At 53.4% G+C, this 21355-nt stretch overlaps 1 protein-coding gene across 1 annotated transcript in view; it reads right to left on the bottom strand.

The window, feature by feature from the left end:
* SYK (spleen associated tyrosine kinase) overlaps window positions 1-21355 on the bottom strand; it is a 76015-nt gene that overhangs the window by 35166 nt on the left and 19494 nt on the right. The window contains exons 2-3 of the mRNA XM_021694340.2: window positions 7331-7794; window positions 5489-5649 (exon numbers count right to left, since the gene is read on the bottom strand). Of these exons, the coding sequence (XP_021550015.1) occupies window positions 5489-5649; window positions 7331-7744 (575 nt within the window). The 5' untranslated portion in view covers window positions 7745-7794. The remainder of the gene's footprint in view (window positions 1-5488; window positions 5650-7330; window positions 7795-21355) is intronic.

Here is a 21355-nt window from a genome sequence, read left to right as displayed (position 1 = left end):
GGGGATCTGCTGTTCCAGGGGGGCTGGAAAGGGTGTCTGGAGGGCAAGCTGCACTCCTACTTGGCACCTGCTCAGAGGCCGCCCTTCAGATGAGGAAGGGCTTCCTGTCCTGTCTGCCTGCTTGTCGCTCCAGCCTCCGCTCCTGGCCAGGCCACGCTCAGGTCACCATGTTGGCCCCCAAGGCTTGCACAGCCTTGTTGCACCAACACTTCCTGCTGCCCCCCCCCCCCTTTGCACTTCTTTCATTCTGCACTAACTCTGCTCTCCTCACTGCTCAGGGCACATTTAAATGTCCCTTAGCCCAGAACGGTGGCAGGCAGATAGGTCAAAGATTACATTACTGTTTTCTAAATTTTGTATGTTTGCCCTATTTCCCAGCTTAAAAAAATTGTAATATATTGCAGTTCTTTTCTTATTCTAAAAAATATGTTTTGGGGAGCCTGGGTGGCTCAGTCGTTAAGCGTCTGCCTTCGGCTCAGGTCGTGATCCCGGGGTCCTGGGATCGAGCCCCGCATCGGGCTCCCTGCTCGGCGGGAAGCCTGCTTCTCCCTCTCCCACTCCCCCTGCTTGTGTTCCCTCTCTCGCTGTGTCTCTCTGTCAAATAAATAAAATCTTTAAAAGAAATAAAATAAAATAAAAAATATGTTTTGTACCCAACTTTGTATTTTTTTAAAAGAGGATCTCCAAACTGTGTATGCTTTACCCCACCAATCCTGGGTCCTTCCTTTGGAGGAGAGGGATATGTAATTTTTGGAAAATAAGTTGTTTATCTTTTCTAACAAATTCATTTTTCAGTTATACCTGAGCTGTGACTAGTTTCTCAAAGCGACAAACCATGTCATCATGGGAGGCTTCAGAAAGCGGAGGGGCTGCCCTCCCCCAGCAGAGCCCTGGTCCCTGGGGTCACCACGGAGGCAGAACTCTGACCCCTACCCACAGGACCGTGGCTGGGGGGGGGGGGCAGGCAGGTACCGGGAGGGTCCCTGTCCTCACGTGTGGCCGGCCAGACCCCAGACCCGAACAGGTGTCTTAGAATACCAGCTTAAGTGCTGACATCTCTTTCTCAAGGCTCTGGAGACCAGAAGTCCAAGATCAAGGTGCAGTCAATTCTGGGTCTGGTGAGAGCCCGCTTCCTGGCTGGCAAGTCGGTGCCACCATCTGGCTGCGTGCTCACAGGGCCAGGGCCTGGTTCATGCACACACGGACACCTCCAGCCTCCTCTCCCCCAAAGGGCACTAACCCAAACCTCTCATGGCCCACCCTCACGACCTCCTCTAACCCCACCCACCTTCAGAGGCCCACCTCCAAACACTGCTACACCAGCTAGGGCTTACCACATGAATTTGGGGAGGACATAAGCATCCAGCCCATAACAGTAGGTGATGAATAATCATCCCTAGAAACACCGCAGATGATGCCCCACAAGAGGGTCTATAGACCCACACCATCCATCTCTGCGGTACAGACCTTCACACTCATACCCTTTATTCTTCGAGCACAGTGCAAAGACCCAGACGCCTGACTTTTCAAAGTCACCGCTGTGTGGTCCCGGCAGGCTGTGTGGACAGGAGAGAGACAGGGGAGAGCCGACATTTCCTGTGGACACGCCCTGGCGCCACGCCTTGCATGGGGAGTGGGGGTGAGCAGCGAGCTGCTGGTAGTGAGTTCCTGTACTTGCCTCAGCCCAGACCCCTCCGGACCCTGGATCCGGATTCTCATCTCCTACTTGCCTGACAACCGTGGGCAGGCTCCCTTGTGCCTAGGTCCCCCTTCAGAAAATCCAGGATTTACACCCACGAGCAGTAAGGTCCCTTCTGGTCCAAGTGTTCTGCCCTGCACATGGACTTTACACCCTGATTCATGAGGAGAGAAAACTGGACCAGAGTGGGCCAGCATCCGCCCGACATGCCCCAGCCTGGTGGGATGGGCGTTTCTGGGATTTATCTCCTGCGTCTTGAGCCATACTGGTGAAGATTCACAACCTCACGCAGGCCTCACATGTTTCGAAACATGCTGACTTCCCATCCATGTCTTCAATGGGTGGCAGGGGCATGTGTTTTCCCAAGAGAGGGGTCTTGCCACACTGAACCATAAATGCAAATCAGAGGTTCCAGAATGAACTCTTGCACTTCCCCATTTGACCCTCCATGTTGTTCTCTACATGGAAATGGCAAGCCTTCAGCGTTGCCCAACGGCGTCCCTGGGCCTCGGCTGCCTGTTTGTTCAAGACCCCAAACCGGCTTGTAGAGTCCCCAATTCATGATTTGGTTCGTCTTGTGATTTTTCAACTTTACGGCGGTGGAGAGAAAGTGATACGAAATCGGTAGAAACCATACTTCAGATTTTGAATGTGGATCTCCCCCCGGATGGGTGATGTGCGTAGGTGCGGTCCTCTCTGCGATGCTGGGTGGGGCAGCTCCAGCCCCCAGGCAGCCGCGCCATCGGGAGGGTGGACGATCAACCGTTCCATCATTTTCCACACAGCATTTCATAAATCACATGAGACAGTCAACACCTATCAGATAAGCTTCATGTCAATGATTTAGCCCAACCGTATGCTCACGTGAAGTGTTCTGAGCGCATTCACGGTGGGTGGGCTAGGCTCGGCCATGGTGTTTGTTCAGTAGCGTGGGGGCATTAAACACATTTTTGACTTATTATATTTTCTACCTAATAAGGGTTGATCAGGATGTCACGCATCACACGTTGAGGAAGATCTGTATTTATTAACCATCTACAAAGTGCTAGACGTGATGCCCAACATGCTGACATGCATTAAATTATCTTAAATCCAGTTCGTGATGCCCAGCATTCAGACCCACAGAAATGAGGTTCTGTTTCAGGATCTGAGAACCTCCTTGGTTTTTGTCATTCTGCCAGGTGCTCCAGGGGCCCCAGGGAGGGAAGGCTGGCCTTGGCCGGTCTCAGACGGGGTTGTGCCAGGAACAAGTACCCCTGAGCAAGGCAGTGGGGAGGGGACCAGGGGGGTGGGGCGCGTGCAGCAGGCCACGGACTGCAGCCAGACCATGTCCTAGAAGAACTGGGAACGGACCAGTGTAGGAAACCAGCAACGCAGAGAGCGAAGCTCTGGCCCACGTGGGGCAAATCAGGCCCCAAGGTGAGATTGGACAAGGAACCGAAAACATCGGGAAACAGGGTTGACGTGAGGCCTGATTGCCAAGTGCAGCATCTCACGTGGCCATCGCCACCCGAAACCCTGCCTCCCTCCTCACTGAAGCCTGTGCCAGGGACACCGGAGGGCATGGAGGAGACGCGCTCACAATGAGGCCACGTCTGCAGGAAGAGACCCAGAGCCCTGGCCTTCACCAGAGCCAGGTGCACAGAGCACAACACAGGGCCACGCGGCAGGGCCACGGAGCAGGGCCACAGCACAGGGCCACGGAGCAAGGCCACGTGGCAGGGCCACACAGCTGGGCCACGCACTAGCTCCCACGCCACTCTGTCTTCCAACAGGCGTCATGCACAGTTCCTGTGCTCAGGCATGAGAAGGCAGAGGCCCAGAAATCTACAGAAAAATGAACATCGCACTTTGGTTCAAGTATGTATGAATGTGCACCGAGTGGCCTCTGAGTGTGCTCACTCTTGAACCTCTGTACGGACTCTTTCTTTTTTTTTTTTTTTTTTTTTTTTTTTTTTTATAAAGATTTTATTTATTTATTTGAGAGAGAGAATGAGATAGAGAGAGCATGAGAGTGGGGAGGGTCAGAGGGTGAAGCAGACTCCCTGCCGAGCAGGGAGCCCGATGCGGGACTCGATCCGGGGACTCCAGGATCATGACCTGAGCTGAAGGCAGTCGCCCAACCAACTGAGCCACCCAGGCGCCCTGTACGGACTCTTTCTTACACCCAGACAGACGGGTCCCCCCGAGCTTCAGCCAGGACTGCCCTAACACTTTCCAAAGGTGCACGGACTAACTGCTGGTGCCCACCAGCCCTCTGAGGCCCGCCCTGCCCAGGGCACACGCTGCTCCCCACCAACGGCTCCCCACGGCCTCCAGGTCTCTGCTCGAGGGTCTCCCTGAAGCAGGGCCCCTCGTCTCAGCAGAAAACAGAACCTGATACCCCCGCCGCGGCGTGCTCCATCCCTTCACTTCTGTGCACCAGCCTACCGTATGGTGTCCGTTCTCCCCACTGAGAGGCTAGCTCAGGAGGCAGATGGTTCTGTGGCTCCGTCTCTAAGTGCAGACTGGAGCCGGAAGTCCCCACAACTGTAGGTTCTAATGGACATTGCCTCATGGACGGGTGAGGCAACCCCAGGACTGGAAAGTGGGCAGGAACGACATTCTATAGGGAAGCGTGGATGAAGTGTGAGAACGCTGCCAGGGAAGGAACCCACAGCTGAGCCTTCAGCTGTCCCAGGGGCCCCCGTGTGAGTGGGGAGCAGGCAGCCGGTTCTGACCACAGCTGGTCCCCAGCGAGCCTGGGAGCTGGTGTCTGACCCAGCGAGAAGGCGAGAGGCCTCGATCACTCTTCGGATTAGACCACTCGGGGCTGACTTCACGCACCAAGATGCTGGTGCGTGGGACATGCACGGTCCCACGACATTTGTGTTGCAAATTACCCCTAAGAAGATGGTAAAGGTCCGAACCTCAGGAGGAAATGAGCAGACAGGTGCCACACGAGGGAAAACTGTCTCCCGCAGGATTTCTGCTCGAGGCTGCCACTGCACCCACTGAATTGCCACCCCAGCTCCCACCGCGTGCCAAGCCGGCTACTCCGTTCTGGAGGGTCACTGAGCAGTGACAAGAGGTGAGCGTGCCCCGCCAGCCACGCCGGGGTGTTAGCTCGGCCACAGCACGCCGGGGGGTATGGCTGACAGCCGTTTAAGACGGCCCCGTGCCATCCGCGACTGCTGACCCTGCGCCGAGGGGGCCCCCGTCCCCAGGTTCTCGAGGCCTGAGGCCCATCGGTCGCTAGGGTGACAATGAACAGAGCTGGGGATGCACACCTCATGTCTGCATTTGTAAGGCTGACATCCACAGACCTGCGTGTGATCAAATCCGTCACAGGAAACCGCTCAAATGCTCAGCATATTTTCTTTGATATCTGCCCTCCTGCCATTTAGTTCCAAGTGACACAAGAGAATAAAGCCTGAGATCTTGGGGGTGGGGGCTGTGAGTGAATGAGCTGCGGTGTTGTTACTTCCGAAGGATAGCCACAGATGTCATTATGTATCTTGTCTTTGCCGCAAAAAGCAAAACACATGGCGGAATAACATTTCTTTAACTCTTACGTCCCTCAGTACCCAAGAAGAGCGTTTGCTTTGGGGTCTCACTGGGCAAAACTCACACAACGACAAGGGATGGCTTTGGGAGCGTCTTTATGGCGGGCCCGCGTGCGTGTTGTCAGATGACAGCACGTAAATCTTCCCCGGGCCACGTGGGCTCCAGTAATGGGGAAGCTGAGTTACCCCGACCGTCTGCACGGGCCCAGCAGTAGGAGGTGAGGGGAAAAGACACCATACTTACAGAAATTTTCCATTTGTCTTGGATCCTATCATGACAATTTGCTCAGATTCAACCCGTGAGATTTTCCCGTGGAACCAGGGCATTTTTTCGTGGGCCGTGGTGGCGATCAGCTTCTCCAGCTGAGGCTTCTGGCTGATGATGGCCTGCTCCAGAGCCTGACCCTGCAACGAGAAGGGCGCAGAGCATTACTAAGTAAAAATGAGAAAAAGACGTAGGAATCATTTCTAATCTGTTCCGAGTCCTGACGTGGTCATTCATTCATTCACCATAAAGAAAACTGTAAGCTCCTTATACATGATTTAAGTACCTTTGAGTATATAAGTAACAACGTAGAGTTTAGAGCTTGGCCTTTTGAAGCCGGACGGGGCTTTAGAAACCATCTGGCACGATCCCTGAGGTCCAGAGACCAGGCCTCCTGCCCCCGTGGATCGCAGCCCTGCACTAAACTGATGGCTCTGCATCAGAACCCGACGACCCTCCGTCTACAGCTCAGGAGCCCCAGGGTGCGTGCCACAAAGGAGACGAGGCTTTCCCATCTGCCCACCGAGGCCTCCTCCCAGCGCTCACTCTGCTGCCCGTACCTGTGGATGTGGCCACAGGGCACGGAGGACGTGAACTGTGACAATGTGGAAAACAAAACCGGGAGGGGGCTGACAGCTGGGTGAGGTCCCCTCCCGACCGAGCTTAGTGGGAGAAACAGAGGTATTCTCCCCAGCTGTAAATGAAGACCCCGTGTTGGGTTATTGGATGTTAAAGAAGGACAAGAAGAAGTAAAAATAAAAATATAATGAGTCCAAACGAGGGGATGTGTGTGTCCCTTCATAGATGACATTCTGGAAAAGGCAACACTGTAGGGACAGAAAGCAGGTGGGGTGGCCCCTGGGGGCTGGGGTGGGGGTAACTTATCTTGACTGCAGTGGGACCTACGTGGTGCTCTGCATTGGTCAAAAATCACAAAACTGTACACCTAGAAAGCTTAATTTTACCCTGTATAAACTACACCTCCATAAATCTGATCTGACTTTAAAAAAAAGATAAAAAGATGGTCTAAGGCCTATCCGATAATACTAACAACAACTGCTGACCAGGGTACTGCTATCTGTCTGCAAGGGTGAATTCCCGTAGACCCCATTCGAGGAGGGAAAAGCAGTCCCCGTGTAAAATCCTCAAAAAACCTGTTCTGTCACACATCTGTGACAGAACGGGAAACGCAAGAGAGATGTCTGAACACACAGGTCCGCGCAGGAGACCCTCAGCCAGCCCGGTGGCTCCTGACATCAGGGGCTGCTAAGAGTGTGGCAGGAACTGAGCTGTTCCCCCGCCACCCTGCCCTGGGGCCTTTCCGGATGACAACGTGTCACCGTGTACTCATGAAACCCACGCACCGTCCCTGTGGCCAGCCCAACGGGTTCCCCTGTGGCGGATATCCTGCCCAGAGGCTGGGAACGATGGGCAGAGGGAAGTCCTGAGCGGCATTAAGTGCCCACCACCAGGTAGCAGGCAGGTGAGCGACAGGGTGCGGGAGGGAGTGTCAGGCAGCCCTCCATCCACGGGCTGCTGCAGCTACATGCGTGCTCACCCAGAACGTTCTGCTGGAGACACCTTAGGAAGCTACAGGATCAAGAGCCCATCAGCTTGAACAGAGCGACGCCCTCGGGGGCATAAAAACACCAGACACCCGGGAGGGCTGTCTAGGGCGCCCCGCATGAGCGGGGTGACTGGGTGACCCGCATCGCTGGTGGGAGGGCCCCCGGGTGAGGGGAGCTGCGCCCCCCGCAGCCGGACACCCCTGGCCCGCGCCGCTGAGCAGGGAGACGCGGCCGGCCCGGGACCGGGGCGCACCTGCAGGTTCCAGGTCTGCTTCACGTAGTCCCGGATGAGGCTCTCCTTCAGGTCCTCGAACGGGCCTGTCTTGGGCTGCACCCCGGGCGGCCGGTGGAAGGGCTCCTTGAGGAGGCAGACGAGGCCGTCGGACTCCTGGGTGTGGTAGCGGCAGAGCTCGGCCGGGCTGCCGTGCGTCCTGCCGCCCGCGATGGCGTAGGTGCCGTTCATCTCGCGCTCGATGGCGTAGTGGTGCGCCTTCCTCCCATGCGCCACCGACAGCGCGAAGCCGCCCAGGTAATTGCGGCTCTGACGCAGCAGGTACAGCCCGTCGCTCATGCCCCCCTGGACCAGGTAGTCCTCTGCCTCCTCCCGGGTGATGTTGCCGAAGAAGAAGGGCAGGTGGTTGGCGCTGTCGGCCATGCTCCCCGCCATGCTGGCGCGTCCCCGTCAGTCACGGGCTGGGGGCACGCGCGGGGGTCTTCCTGGCAAGAAAAAAAAAGATGGGACATCGGTCAGGCCTGGGGCGGCAAGGACAGTGGCTAAAGCACCGACCCTCCGAAACCCGGGCCGGGTCCCGGACACTCTTGTGCCTGGACGCCGGGTTCTAGTGGTCTAGTCTGGCAGACCGACACCAGACAGCCCCAAAACGAGCCACGCTCACGTACCACGTAAGATGGGGATGGTGCGCACCACGGCCCACGCACCTTCAGGGGGAGGCCCGCAAGCCGCTGCCCGGAGGCTGAAGACGGCTGGCCTTTCAGAGCCCCCGGCCTCAGGCGGTTCCTTCCCTGTGCTTCCCCAGACCACTTCCCAGCGCCCACCACGCACCATCTGCGTGGCGGATATTAAAGAAAGAGTGCAGGGTCCACATGTGATGAGGACATCTGTCACAGAGGAGACGCTTCCGCACCGCACGGACACACACTTCGGGGGGAAGCGCGAAGACAGAGGACGCATCTTTAACTGGGAGAGTGTTTTCCCTCGGTTGTGGCAGTAGATGAGAAGGGTGTATGTGCTGCCAATTCCAAAAATATCCAAAGAAGTGTATATTTTAACCAAAAGGGCTTGTCACCAACGGAAAACTACCTAGGTACCTCCATCTGTATACCTAGGGAGAAAAATGAATGCCCCTTTGTGTCACACTCAAATGCACACGAACACACACAGAGCCGTGCCAAACAGCTTCTCCATGATACGGATTTTCCTACAAGCAGTGATAAAACATAAGAACACCTGACTGATGGAGGTAGCGATTTTCTCCAGGCAGAACTGCCAAATCCATCCTCCTGAGTAAGCCCCCCAAAAACCATCAGTTTTTTTTTTTTATAAGTTAATGATATAAACAATTTTCTAGCTTCCTCTTTCGCATTCGACGACCAACCATCAGTTTTTCCCTGTCCAAGGTTCTAATACTTCCTCTCTCGGCCAGGTTTGCTTTGTTCCGTGCCGTCCATAGCTGCACCTAAGTCTGAGGATGCCATTAACAAAAAGACCTCTCTGGGAAGAAGCAGGATTTCTCTTCCGAGTCTTCTTCCTTCTCGGCTAATCCTCCTGGAACACTCGTGTCCCAACTTGGGCCACTGCCCGCCATCAGCTAGGACCCTGAGCACACCTTCCTTGCACCCGGCCGTGTCCCTGCCATGGAGCTCCCGGGGCCCCCACCACCTGCGTGCATGCCCAGCTTGTCTGCCTGCAGCCCAGCGCTGCCCACTTCCACGCGCGGCGCATGATCCGGGCTCTGTCAAAATGTGGCGCTCCAGCGCCAACAATCTCGGTGGTGCGGATGGTGTGCCCCTCGCCGTACCTGAGGCTGAGACCCCCACGTGCTGCCCGTCGGCCTTCCCCGGCCTGGGGGCCGCCCCAGCCAGGATCCCATGGTCCTTGTGTTCTTTCAGGCTTGTTTTTCAAGTGGCTTTGGGGTGTGCTCCTTTCTCTCCATTATTGCTGTCTGGCCTCACACATCATCCCCAGCTGCACACGCTGGCCGGCATCCTGTGCCCTCCTACGCCCCCTCCACCTGCCTGCCCAGGAGCCCCACGGCCCTTCCAGCACGCCCTGGCCCTCCTGGCCTGGCAGCCTCGTCCCTCAACGCACAGTCCACGGGCCACAGCTGTCCTCTCCTGCAGACCCACCTGCAGACCTGTCCCACCGTTAGCCTCCGCTGAAACCCGTGAGTCCTCAAGAACACTACTTTAAATGCGAACAAGTACTTTTTAATTTGGGTAAGTCCTAACAACACGACTATCCTTTCCCAAAATTCACTGGTTTGTGGTTATGTGCATCGGGCTTGGCGCTCCGGCGTGATGGGTGCGTGGAAGGGCATCACGTAAGACTGAACGGGGCCCGCCCCCCAGGCGCGAGCGGGGATGCTCCTGCATGGCCCTGATGGAGCTCAGACTCGTCCCCAGGCAGGTGGCACATGTCAGCTGAGCAGCTCTTTCCTGGGGGGTGACTTGCCACAGGGGACACGGGGCGCATTTGTCCGGTGGTGGTGCTTCTGACCCGGGCTCCAGCAAGAACAATTAGGGCACAGGCTTGGGCTACTTCGTTTGGGGCACGAACACGGTCCGTGATGCCTGTTCATGCTCCCCCCAGCACCCACCTGGCCTTCTCCTGGTCTCCAACCTCCTCTGCACCGCACAGGCCCCCTCGTTCCAGCCGGCGTCCCCTGGGCTCATCACCACACTGCTGTCCTCACCTGCTTTCCGGACACTGGCACTGGTTCACCATGCGCCCCCCACCGACCGGCAGTGCCTTCCACGGAGCTGGCTTCCCCGCTGTGCACCTTCCTCCATCACTGTGCCCATCGACTCAGCCCCCCCCCCCCCCCCCCCCCCGCCCTGTTTTCCGGCCAAATCTGCCTTTTCCTCCAACCCCAGGGACAGTCTGCAGCTCAGACTGCATTTAACCCCCATGGACTTTTGTCTATTTTAACATTCCCAGTTACTTTTCTCCACGTGTGAAACCACTTTATTCAAAAGCTCGAAACTGAGAAACCGAGGGGCCCTCTGGATCCCACAGAGCGGACCCCCGGTACCCCCCATACCTCGGCCAGCGTGCGTGTGTGCACCCAACTTTTCAATGAGGTTAGGCTGCAGGATGTTGCGGGGTGAGCTCCTCAAAGCATGGCAGCCTCACTGACCCCTCAGGGGCCTTTTTATGACCCAGGTTCAACGTGCAGTTCGTGACAGAAAAACGTTTTATGACATGAAATAATGTCTTGTGATGCCTGGGGCATCTCCCACTCTGCTGCTTCATCCCCTCCCCTCCCCTCCCCAGCTCAACTCCACAGGCCACACAATCCCTTCCCACGTCCTACCTTCCCGCGAGTGTGCTTCCCATCTGCCCCCCCACCAGCATGCCGGCTTTGGGACCAACACGGAGATGCCTGTGCTCACCGCCCCTTCTGGGTGCCCAAAACCGCTCCTGGCATGAGGTGGGTGGCCACAAATATTGGCTGATTAATAAAAGCAGATTTCAAAATAATGCGTACAGAGTAATTGAATTCTGCTTGCAGAAGCTGATACCCACACGCACAGGCAAACCTGCCCACGTCAGGAGTGGGAGGGAGAGCCGGGCTGGAAGGTCCGTGGGTGGCCTTAACCACCTCTGCTCTGTAACTGTCCAAACCCCCGCACCGTCCCTCTGCTCTCCCGCCGACGTCCTCTGCCCACGCTCTTGCCAACGTCACCCAGTGGCCAAACCCAAGGTCACCCGCCTGCTATATCTGGCTTGACCTTCGGGAGCACTGGATGGAGCCCAGCGGTCCTGCCTCAGCGGGTCAGTCTCTCTTCTTTGCCGACCCCTCTTCCATGGCTCCTTCCTTCACTTACTCTGCAAGCCGGTGCTGGGGCTGGGGCTCCAGCCTCACCTTCTTCCTGCACACGGCCTCCGATACCGGCAATGCCCACCGATCCCACACCCACCTGTGCCGAGCTCCTGACCTGAACGCTGCTCACCTGACGTTTCCACCTGAATGTCCAACAAGCAACTCAACTTCACGTGCCCGAAGGGGGCTTCGGCTGCTCAGACACCTCGTCCCTCAGCCTGTCCTAACTGGTAGGACCACGGCCCTAGGCAGCTGCTGGGGACGAGACCCTGCAGTTTGCAGACCCCTCCCTGTCACAGCGCACTAACCCATGGAGTCAGGAGACGGCGTGCTCGCTCCCGGGTGCGTCTGAGCTCCGTGCAGGAGGCTGGATCAGGTGCTCTCCGGGGAGCTCTCGTCAGTTTTCCTCCAAGTACATCCCAAAGCCATGGCTTCTCACCATCTGCCCCAACGCCACCCTGGTGAAAGCACGTTGCTGGGTCTGGCCCAATTCTCCCCACCACCTGCCCTCCTCACGGTCTGCTCCCTACATGGCGGGCAGGGTGATGTTGGCGAGCCACCTCCCTGTCCCCGCCACATCCCAAACCCTACCTGGTCTGGCCTGAGCCGCTCCTCATCTTGCCCACTTACACCTGTGCTCACTGCGTCCAGCCAACCCGCCCTCCTCCGGCTGGCTGGTCTTCTCCGGCCTGTGGTCTCTGCTCCTCCACCTCCTCCGAGAGGCATGAGCTGACGACATGCCCCCACTCATCTTTAGCTTCTGAAAGGGTTTATTTCCCTCATCACCTTCACCACGAGCCAGGTCCTCCCGCCCTAAAACGGGAGCTCCAAAGTCTGGGAGTGTTGACGTGCACCCCCAGCACCCTGGGGCTTCCCAGTGCTCTCACATGCCTGTTGGATGGAAACATGCTCATCTCTCCTTTTTAGAGTTTCTGCAGTGAATGCAGGCTGCTTTGGCAATACATTGACAGCCCAGCATCAGAGAACCTGGAGGACGGGTCCAACCTCCTCCTGGCTCACTGCTCCCTGAGGGCACCCGCTCCCGCGGGGGGCGGACCTGGTTGCCTGACTCCCTGCCTCTCCTCTTCCAGCCTGCCCCCCCCCCCCCCGCCGCCGCCCTCCGCTTGCAGAATACTTCTGCTTCCCCGGGCGATCTTCGCATGCTTGCTCAGCCCTGCTCCTGGGGCAGGGTCCTCCCTCACTTGACATTACTTATAGGACGTTCACCATCCTGGGCACTTTGCCTACATGGTTCCATTTCACCCAGGACCCTCTTCAAAGTGTAGCCAGCTTTGATGCCACCACCGCGGGGACGTAAACAAGCAGGGCACAGGCCACTCCTGAGTCTGCGCTTGGTGTCCCCCAGGTGGGTGACCTCAGCACGCCAGGATTGACGTTGAGCTTCTAGCTAATGAATGCTGCCCTTTCCACAGTGGCCAAAGCACGTCCCTACCCTCGACGTGCATGCTAAAACTGCCCCTCACACTCCTCCTGTGGGTTCCTCCCATTCGTCACGGGCGTGTGAGGAGACTCACTGCTCTGAGCATGACCACAAATGACCATGCAGACGAGATGAGTACTGACTGGGGCTTGCAAAAACAATTCAGCGAGAAGGTGAATTCACAACTGTGGAGTCTGTACGTAATGAGGACCGACTACCCGATTTTGCTCACTCTCCCCGGATAGAGACGCACAACGCTGCCTTGGGATAAGACCACGTTCCCTAAATCCATGTTTGTTTCAGTGCTTTTAACTTTAGCCTGTGAAGAGGTGGGCTGTGTCTTTGTACTTCTGTTTTTTATTAAGCCCTATCTGTCCCGGTTATCAGAGGCCCAGACCAGTGCTTGAAGATGTCTGCTCTTCTGGAGACCCGCTGAACCGTGGTTCCTGCAGGTGCTGTTTCCCCCACTTCCTGCAGAGAACATCTCCATCAGTGCTTAGCCGGCTACGGCGGCTGATTTCGCATCACTGCGCCCCAGAGCTTTCCCAAAGAATATGGACTGAGGTGACAGTGGCAGAAATGCATGGCACTCTGGGGAAGATTTGGGGACCACTTTGGCCAGAGCCCGGCCGTGGAGGGGAAGAAAAGGATACCTTGGCTTACGACGCTCAGAGCTACACGGCTACCTCAATGCAAAGCAGCCCCGACAGAAATTTGCCTGGGAATTCCCTCTGTAGCTTGAAGCTGAGAAAACTCAGTGTGGGACTTGCGTAAAAGGAACAACCTCATCTGTGGGTTTGATTCATTTTCATAAGAAAGAGGAAAGAGCCCAGTCTACAGGGGCAATAGAGCTTCCTGGGCTGGGCAGGGGCTGGCTGATTAGTTATGGCAGATGACCCGGCCTGGGCAGGTGCAAGGGGCAGACGCAGCCAGACAACCACCCCGGGCTGCTCTGCAGAGGGCGGTGGGCGCTGCCTCCCACAGCAGGATCTCGCCGTGCGGGACAAAACACGCGGACACAGACGAAGTGGCCGCCCACAGACAAACAGCACCTGTGGCGCCCGGCCTGAGTCAGGCCCGTGTCCACCGACTTCCTGAGCGATACGGGCTAGCCCTCTGGGACACCACCCCGCAACACTGTCCCAGCCTCCCCGAGGCCGCCGGCTGGCCACGCCGCTGCAGACCCGGTCTCCCCAGGCAGAGCCATGCAACGCCATCTCCTCCAAGCTCCCCCGTTCTGCATCTGGGGGAAAGCACAGCTTCTCAGAATACAGAGACACACATTTCCAGAAACAAAAAGTAAATCTAAGGCTGGAGAAAGTGACTTTTTTTTTACTAATATTTAGAAGTAGAGGAGAAGTTTCAATACTTGAAAATATCATCCAAACCTTCAAACCTGAGTCCTTTTATGATGCTTCCAGAACTCGTGGGCCCTAACAATGCACTGAGGAAAGACAGACGTCTCTTAGCCAACGTCTGGAGTTTCAGGCTCCACAAGAGAACCCTGCTTCTAAGCCAACCCGATACCTCTTCCTTGACGTATCAGCACAACTCACAGATACTGTGCTTTGATGTCAACATAAATGTTCACTCTCAACATATTTGGTTGCAAATAAGCGAACAGCCCACTGTAAGTGAATTTAACGTTAAAAAAAAAATCATTCATGTATTCCTTATGTTTGTTGAGCATCTATGTGCAAGTGATTTTTCTGGGAAAAGAAAGTCTCTTTCCTCCAGAAAAGCAGCAGCAGAGGTGGCTCAGGGGAGCGGGGGTCCGCTTCCGGGGCCCAGTGTGTACCCCAGGACTGCGAGGACCCCAGGGCCTCGGCTGTCTACACCTCTCCTGCCTCCCGCTGGGACTGGCCAAAGCTGATGCAGGTTTAGCTTCTCGGAGGGAGCTCCGGCTCACCTACACCCTGAGCTTGCCAAATGCGGCCCTCAGGCCTGGCCCAGACTCAGCTCCGGAAGCAGGGGTCCCGCCCCAGCTCAGGCCCAGCAGGCCTAGCACAGAGAGGGTGAGTCTGGATTGCAAAGAGCTTCCCTGGAGAAGGTGAGCTCTCTAACTGCTGAGAGATCTGCTACAAGCCGGCATTTCACACTCCACGTGGGCTGAACAGAGAGATGAGCTAGCCATGTCCACCCCCAGGGGCCAGGGAGGAAAGGAGGTGGCAGGCGGGCCGAGCCTGGACTGGGGACGCAGGGCTGCATCTGCCCGGCCTCTCCACAGGGCTCCTGGCACACACGAACGTTCACAGCCCGGGCGGGACTTAGGTGGGAGGACGTGCTTGTTAACACATGAACTGGGTTGAGTGAAGACTTGGTGAGCACAGGATGCCGTCCAAGGCGTCACCAGGTCACGTCCCTCTCCTGCTCTCCTGCAAAGGGAGGGGGTGGGGTTGCAGCCAGCGGGTCCCCGGACACCCAGCCACGGTGTCCCAAAAGCAGGAGAAATAAAAACAATGAAGTAACAGGACAACACACTGAACGTGACCAATCCCTCTCACGGCCTCTTCATGTGGCAAACCACACAGGGAAACAGGACAAGCAGCAAAACAGCTTTGTGTTCCTGGGTCCTGCTCCAGGGGACGCTCCAGGGAAGCCCTGGTCACCCCACAGAGACTAGGCTCCTCCTATCCCATCCAGAGGTGCCTGGCTGAGGTTTTTAGCTTCCGGACACTATTTTTGGGGTTCACATCCCTGCCCTCATTCACACAAACCACAGGGGCCCTGTGGCTGCTGGAGAAACCAAACCACCTGATTTAAACATGTAGGGATCAGCTAACGAGGGTTAGGACATCCACAAAAAGCATTGCTCAATATATATTAAAAGTCACTATCACCCACCGTTCCCTAGTCCGGGCAAGCATGTCTGTGGGGGACCCATGATTGCACCACATCTCAGAAGCTTAGGATGATGCTCTTGGATGTCATGAACCCATGACACAAGCACACCCCATGCTTGAGTAGGTGGCCAAGGTTATATGACGGGAAGAAGGGTGGTTGGGCAGGAAAGGACCGGAATGGCACTCGCGTGTGTTCGGCGGAAGAACGTGGGCTGCAGTGGGGAAAAACGCGAGCACAGACATGGACTTGCTGAAACCTGAGCTCAGCCCCTTTCCTGCAGATGCCCTGGGGGTGGGGGGTGGAAAGTGGGGGGCCAGGGTTCTGGACGTGCTCGACTCCCACACATTCCACCTATGTTCCTTTCCTGGATTTAAGCACAGGTCTGGAATCAGGAGCCCGGGACAGCAAGGGAGTGTGGGAGGGGGAAAAGCCCACAAAGATGGGGAGAAGCTTTCAAAGGGAATACAGCGGCAACGAGACAAAGCAGAAGACAAGCCCCTCCAAGCTGGAGTCCTTCCTGCAGCTGCACCGTGTCTGTAATTAGGGAAGTGGGCCTACGCCTCCAGCCTCAGCACAAAACCAACCGGAAAGCAGAGGTGCCGATCCTCCACGCCACGGGCTTCCTTCAGTGGTGCATTCAGATGAAACCAACCCCAAGGACACCAATCCCGCTGGAACAGACTAGCCTCTAAGGGCAGCGCCAGTGAACACTGCTGAGCCTGTTGCACTGAGTCCCCAGGGACTGCACAGCCCCAAGAGTTCTTACTAAATGAACTTTGTGTTGCTAAAGGAACCTAGGTGCTAAGTAAGGCATGCCAAAATTTTCGTGGGTATTTTATATATATTTTTTAAAAGCCCCAAGACATTGTAAGTATCAAACTCCCTATAAAACTGGATCAAATAGGAGAGAAATCCTAGAGTAAGCTTATCAGGATACCAACTCCTGGCAGGGGGCTGGCAAGGCTGAGCACACCTGGTCTTCATGTCAGGAGGGCCCATGTGCAGAGTGAGAGCAGGTACCAGCTCTCTCTGACCCCATCCCAGATCTCCTGGGAGGCGGCCACTCGAGGTACCAGCAGGACACACAGCCACGACTTTGAAGCTCACATCCAGGCTCTGCTGTCTCCCACACTTGGGAAGAGAGCTGGGAGAGGCCAGCCCCCACTCTGAAACATCACAGGAGGTGCAACGCAGAGAGACACCCTCACCATATGCCAGCAGCCGCCAGGAGTCCAGTGGAGGGTCTACTTTGGTGTGGCCAGGAGATTCGCAAGGATGTGTTTGGAAAAGTAACAGAAGCCAAACTGCATCCCAGGCCTATAGAAATGACAGCTCTATGCAAGCTCATTACCATCTTACAGATGATAAACTCGAGCTGTAGAGAGGCCAGGTATGCACCTTCAGGGCCAGCCTGGCCAGTGAGAACCGTGAGGGCAACAGTGGATGGTGACCCGGATGACAGGATGGCAAAGGGAAGCTCACAAGTGCTGGCTCACAGGGCATCAGCTGACTTGCCCACATCCCTAAAGGTAGTGGTACCGAGGTTCATCGGCCTGGCATGAACACAGCCCAGGAGGTCAGTTACCTCCCAAAGGACACACGGGTAGTCATGGGAGAGCCAGGGCTGGAGGCCAGCCCTTCCTTAGCTACAGACTTCGGAGGCACCTGGGGGCGTGGGAACAGGCCCCTTGGCCAGCACAACCTAATGCAAGCTCAGGCCTTTCTGGCCAAACTCCGAGCTCTTTCCTTGTCACCTCACAGTAGAGATTCTCCATGTGCAGCCCTGAGACCAGCAACACCAGCATCACGGGGAGCTTGCAAGAAATGCAAATGGAAACGTCAAGGCTCCATGTGGCTTGCAGAATCAGAAGCCGTGGGGGTGGGGTCCAGCCATCTGTGATTTCACATGCTTGCGTCTGAGGACTCACACCCCACAACGCCATCCGTGTAGCTGCTCAAGACAAAAATCTACGTCCTCTCAGGGAGCTCAAGACTCCGTGTTGCTGCGTCACCAATCCTACCCATTTTACCTTCCACCCTTCCAAACATGCCCACCCTTCGAACAAAACCTGGTCACACCACTTCTCTGCTAATGGATCGGTCTTCCACCTTCCGCCCTCTGATCTCAGGGTCAATCGGCTCTCCACCAGTCGCTCCCCTTGGGCTCTCTCGGTACGGCACCCTCGGATGCTCCCAGACCGCCTAGTGCCCCTCAAGGTACCCTGCCCCTTCCTTTGCACTACTGACCACAGTTCTGACTTAATTTTAATATATCTTTGCTTAGATGAGTATATTTGATGAATGCCTGTCTCCCCGAGGAGGGCAGAGATGGTATCTATCCATCTCTCTGTCTTTTACTTTTTAAATGAACTTGAAATTTTAGGATGTATTTAGGTTTATAGAAAGATTGCAAAGATAGTACAGCGTCCATACACCTCACATGCAGTTTTCCTGTCGTATCTTACGGGACTACAGTACATCCCTCACAACTAGTGAACCAACAGTGACACATTATTGTTACCTAAAGCCCACACTTTATTACTTTCTTTGGATTTCCTTAGTTTTTTACCTAATGCCTTCTTTTTATGTTCCTGGACATCCCCCGCCCCCACAAGACACCACACTATATTTAGTTCTTATGCCTCTTTAGGCACCTTTTGGTTGTGACAGGTTCTCAGATTTTCCTTGGTTTGGATGACCTTGACAGTTTTGAGGAAGACTGCTCAGGTGGTTTGTAGAAGGTCCCTCAACTGGGTTGTCTGATGTTTCTCCCATGGTTAGACTGGAGTTATGTATTTTGGGGAGAAAGACCACACAGGGAAAGTGCCATCCTCCTCACATCAGATCAAGGGTGCATGCTATCGACGTGACCTATCACCATTAGCGTTAATCTCTGACACCTAGCAGAGCTGGTGCTTGTCGGGTTTCTCCACTGTAAAGGTGATCTCTCACCCCCTCCTCTCCCGTCCCACCCCTTTTGGAAGGAAGAAACTCTGTGCAGTCCACACATCGGGAGAGGGCAGGTATGTTTCAACTCCTAGAGTGCAGAGTATCTACAAAGTTATTTGGAATCCTTCTGCAGAGTAGAACTGTCTATTCTCCCCCTCTTATTTATTTATTCAATCATTTATTTGTGTAAGTATGGATTCAAGGATATTTATTTTATGCATCAGATTTTAAACCAATACTACTTTATTCTGTTGCTCTGACAGTCCCAGTGTGGCCACTGGGAACCCTTCCAGCTGGTTCCTGTGCCCTGTTCAAATGCCTCTAGCATTGTGGTTTTTGTTTTGTTTTGTTTGGGGGGGGCACTTCCTTATTTCTGGCAGTAAAGATACTGCAGGTTTCTCAAGTATGCTTCTTGTTCCATTCCCACACTCTCTCATTTCTCTATTCCTTGTGATGGACAGTGGTGTTAGAGACCAAGATCTGGGCACAAGGTGTGCTCACTGCTCCTAGGATGTCACTGCCTCTAGATCCTCTCAGATGACAGAGAAAGTATGCATACAAGTACACTTCAGGGTATCTGTGCACCATCTGAAGTATTTCTCTCTATATATCCATCTGCATCTATATTAACCTAAACATGAGGTCACACTGATGTCTCCATCCCTCTGTTCCTATTTTCTGGAAGAGAAAATGGTTGAAAATTGGTATAATTTCCTCCTTCAATGTATGGTATAATTCATCAATGAAACCATCTGAGCATAGAACTTTTTTTTTTTTTTTTTCAGGCAGGGAGGAGGTTATTAAATTATTGACTTAAATTAAAGAGACAGGGCTATTCAGGCTATTTTTCCTTCTGTGAGTTCTGGTAGTTTGTGTCTTTCAGGAATTAGTCTGTTGCATGTATGTATGTCGTCACATTTGTGAGATCAGAATCTTCCACACTATTTGGTCATTGTCTTTTTGATGTCCATGAAATTAGTAGTGATGATATCTCTTTTATTTCTGATACTGGTAATTTGTCTCTTCTCTATTGTTTCCCTGTTTTCAATTTCAAGGATTTCTGCTCTCAGTTTAATTATTTCTTTTCTTCTTGCTTTAGGCCTTATTTGCTCTTTTGTTTTACAGTTTTCTTTCTTTTTTTTTTTTTTTAAAGATTTTATTTATTTGACAGAGAGAGACACAGCAAGAGAGGGAACACAAGCAGGGGGAGTGGGAGAGGGAGAAGCAGGCTCCCGCTGAGGGGGCAGCCCGATGCGGGGCTCGATCCCAGGACCCTGGGATCATGACCTGAGCCGAAGGCAGACGCTTAACGACTGAGCCACCCAGGCGCCCCTGTTTTACAGTTTTCTAAGATGGAAGCACAGGTTATGAATTTTATATATTCCTTTCACCTAATATTTGTACTTAACTCCATAAATTTCCTTCTAAGCACTATTTTTGCTAAATCCCATAAATTTTAAGTTGCATTTTTACTTTTGTTCTGTTCAAAATACTTTTACATTTCTCTTCACACTTGTTCTTTGACCCACAAAGTATTCAAAAGTCTGTTGTTTAATTTAAAAATATTTGGGGATTTTACAGCTATCCTTCTGTTACTGATTTCTAGGTTAATTCCACTGTATTCTGAGAACATACTTTATATTATTTTTTATTCATTTAAGTATGTTTACATATGTTTTCCAAGAATGTGCTTTGTCTTGATGAATGTTCCATGTGAGTTTGAGAAGAATGTGTATTTTTGGGTTGTTGGATTGAATATTTTATGAGTGTCAAGTAGATCAATGGGATTGAAGGTGCTGCTCAGGTCATCTGTACCCTTACTGAGTCTCTATCTACTTAGTCTACCAATTACTGACAAGGTGATGGAGATCTCCAATTACAGTAGTGGATTTGCCTATTTTCCTTTCAGTTCTATTGGTGTTTGCCTTGTGTATTTTGATGTTCTTTGTTATGTGCATACACATTGAAGATTGTTATGTCTCCTTGGATAACTGATCCTTTATTATTATGCAACACTCCCTCTTTAGCCCCGATAGTCTTCTATTTTCTCAAGTCTGTTTTAGCTAAAATCAATGTACCTATTCCATCTTGGTGTTAGTAGGGAATATCTTTCTCCATTCCTTTATTAATCCACATGTGTCTTTACATTTAAGATAGGTTTTTTTTGTAGACAACATACGGTTGGGTCATATTTTTGACCCACTGTACTTTAAGTGGTACAGTTAGAACATCTGCACTGAAAGTGATTATTGATTTAGTTGGACTGCTATTTAACACATTTGTAACTTTTTTATTCATTGCATTTGTTCTTTGTCTCTTTGTTCTCCTCTTTTTCTGCTTTCTCTGGTTTTACTCAAGCATTTTATGTGATTCCACAGTAGATTCTCCCAGCATAACTTTTAAAAATTTTTAGTGGTTGCCCTGGAGTTTACAGTATACACTTAAAACCTAAATTTGAAATCTAACTTTCAAATGACACTATCTGCTTCACATACAGTACAGTTACCTCCTAACAGCATTCTTTTTTTTTTTTTTAAAGATTTTATTTATTTATTTGACAGAGAGAGACACAGCAAGAGAGGGAACACAAGCGGGGGAGGGGGAGAGGGAGAAGCAGGCTCCCCGCCGAGCAGGGAGCCCGACGTGGGACTCGATCCCGGGACTCCAGGATCATGACCTGAGCCGAAGGCAGTTGCTTAACCAACTGAGCCACCCAGGCGCCCCTCCTAACAGCATTCTTATTCTTCCCTCCCAACATCTGTGACAACGCTGTCATTCTTTCCACTTACAGACATGTGAGAACCACTAGTACTCTGTTACTTCTATTGCTTTAAATGAACGATCTGCCTTATAAATCAATTAAGAACAAGAAAAGTAAAATATTTTATTTTACCTTCACTTTTTCCTTCGCCGATGCTCTTCCTTTCTTCAGGCAGGTCTAAGTTTCAGATCTCTATCCTTTTCCTTCTGTCTGAAAAAC

This window comes from Neomonachus schauinslandi, chromosome 13 (genome assembly GCF_002201575.2).
Source record: "Neomonachus schauinslandi chromosome 13, ASM220157v2, whole genome shotgun sequence".
Taxonomy (NCBI): domain Eukaryota; kingdom Metazoa; phylum Chordata; class Mammalia; order Carnivora; family Phocidae; genus Neomonachus; species Neomonachus schauinslandi.
Note: the sequence above shows the minus strand (reverse complement) of the source record. Positions and strands in the feature narration are given on the sequence as shown.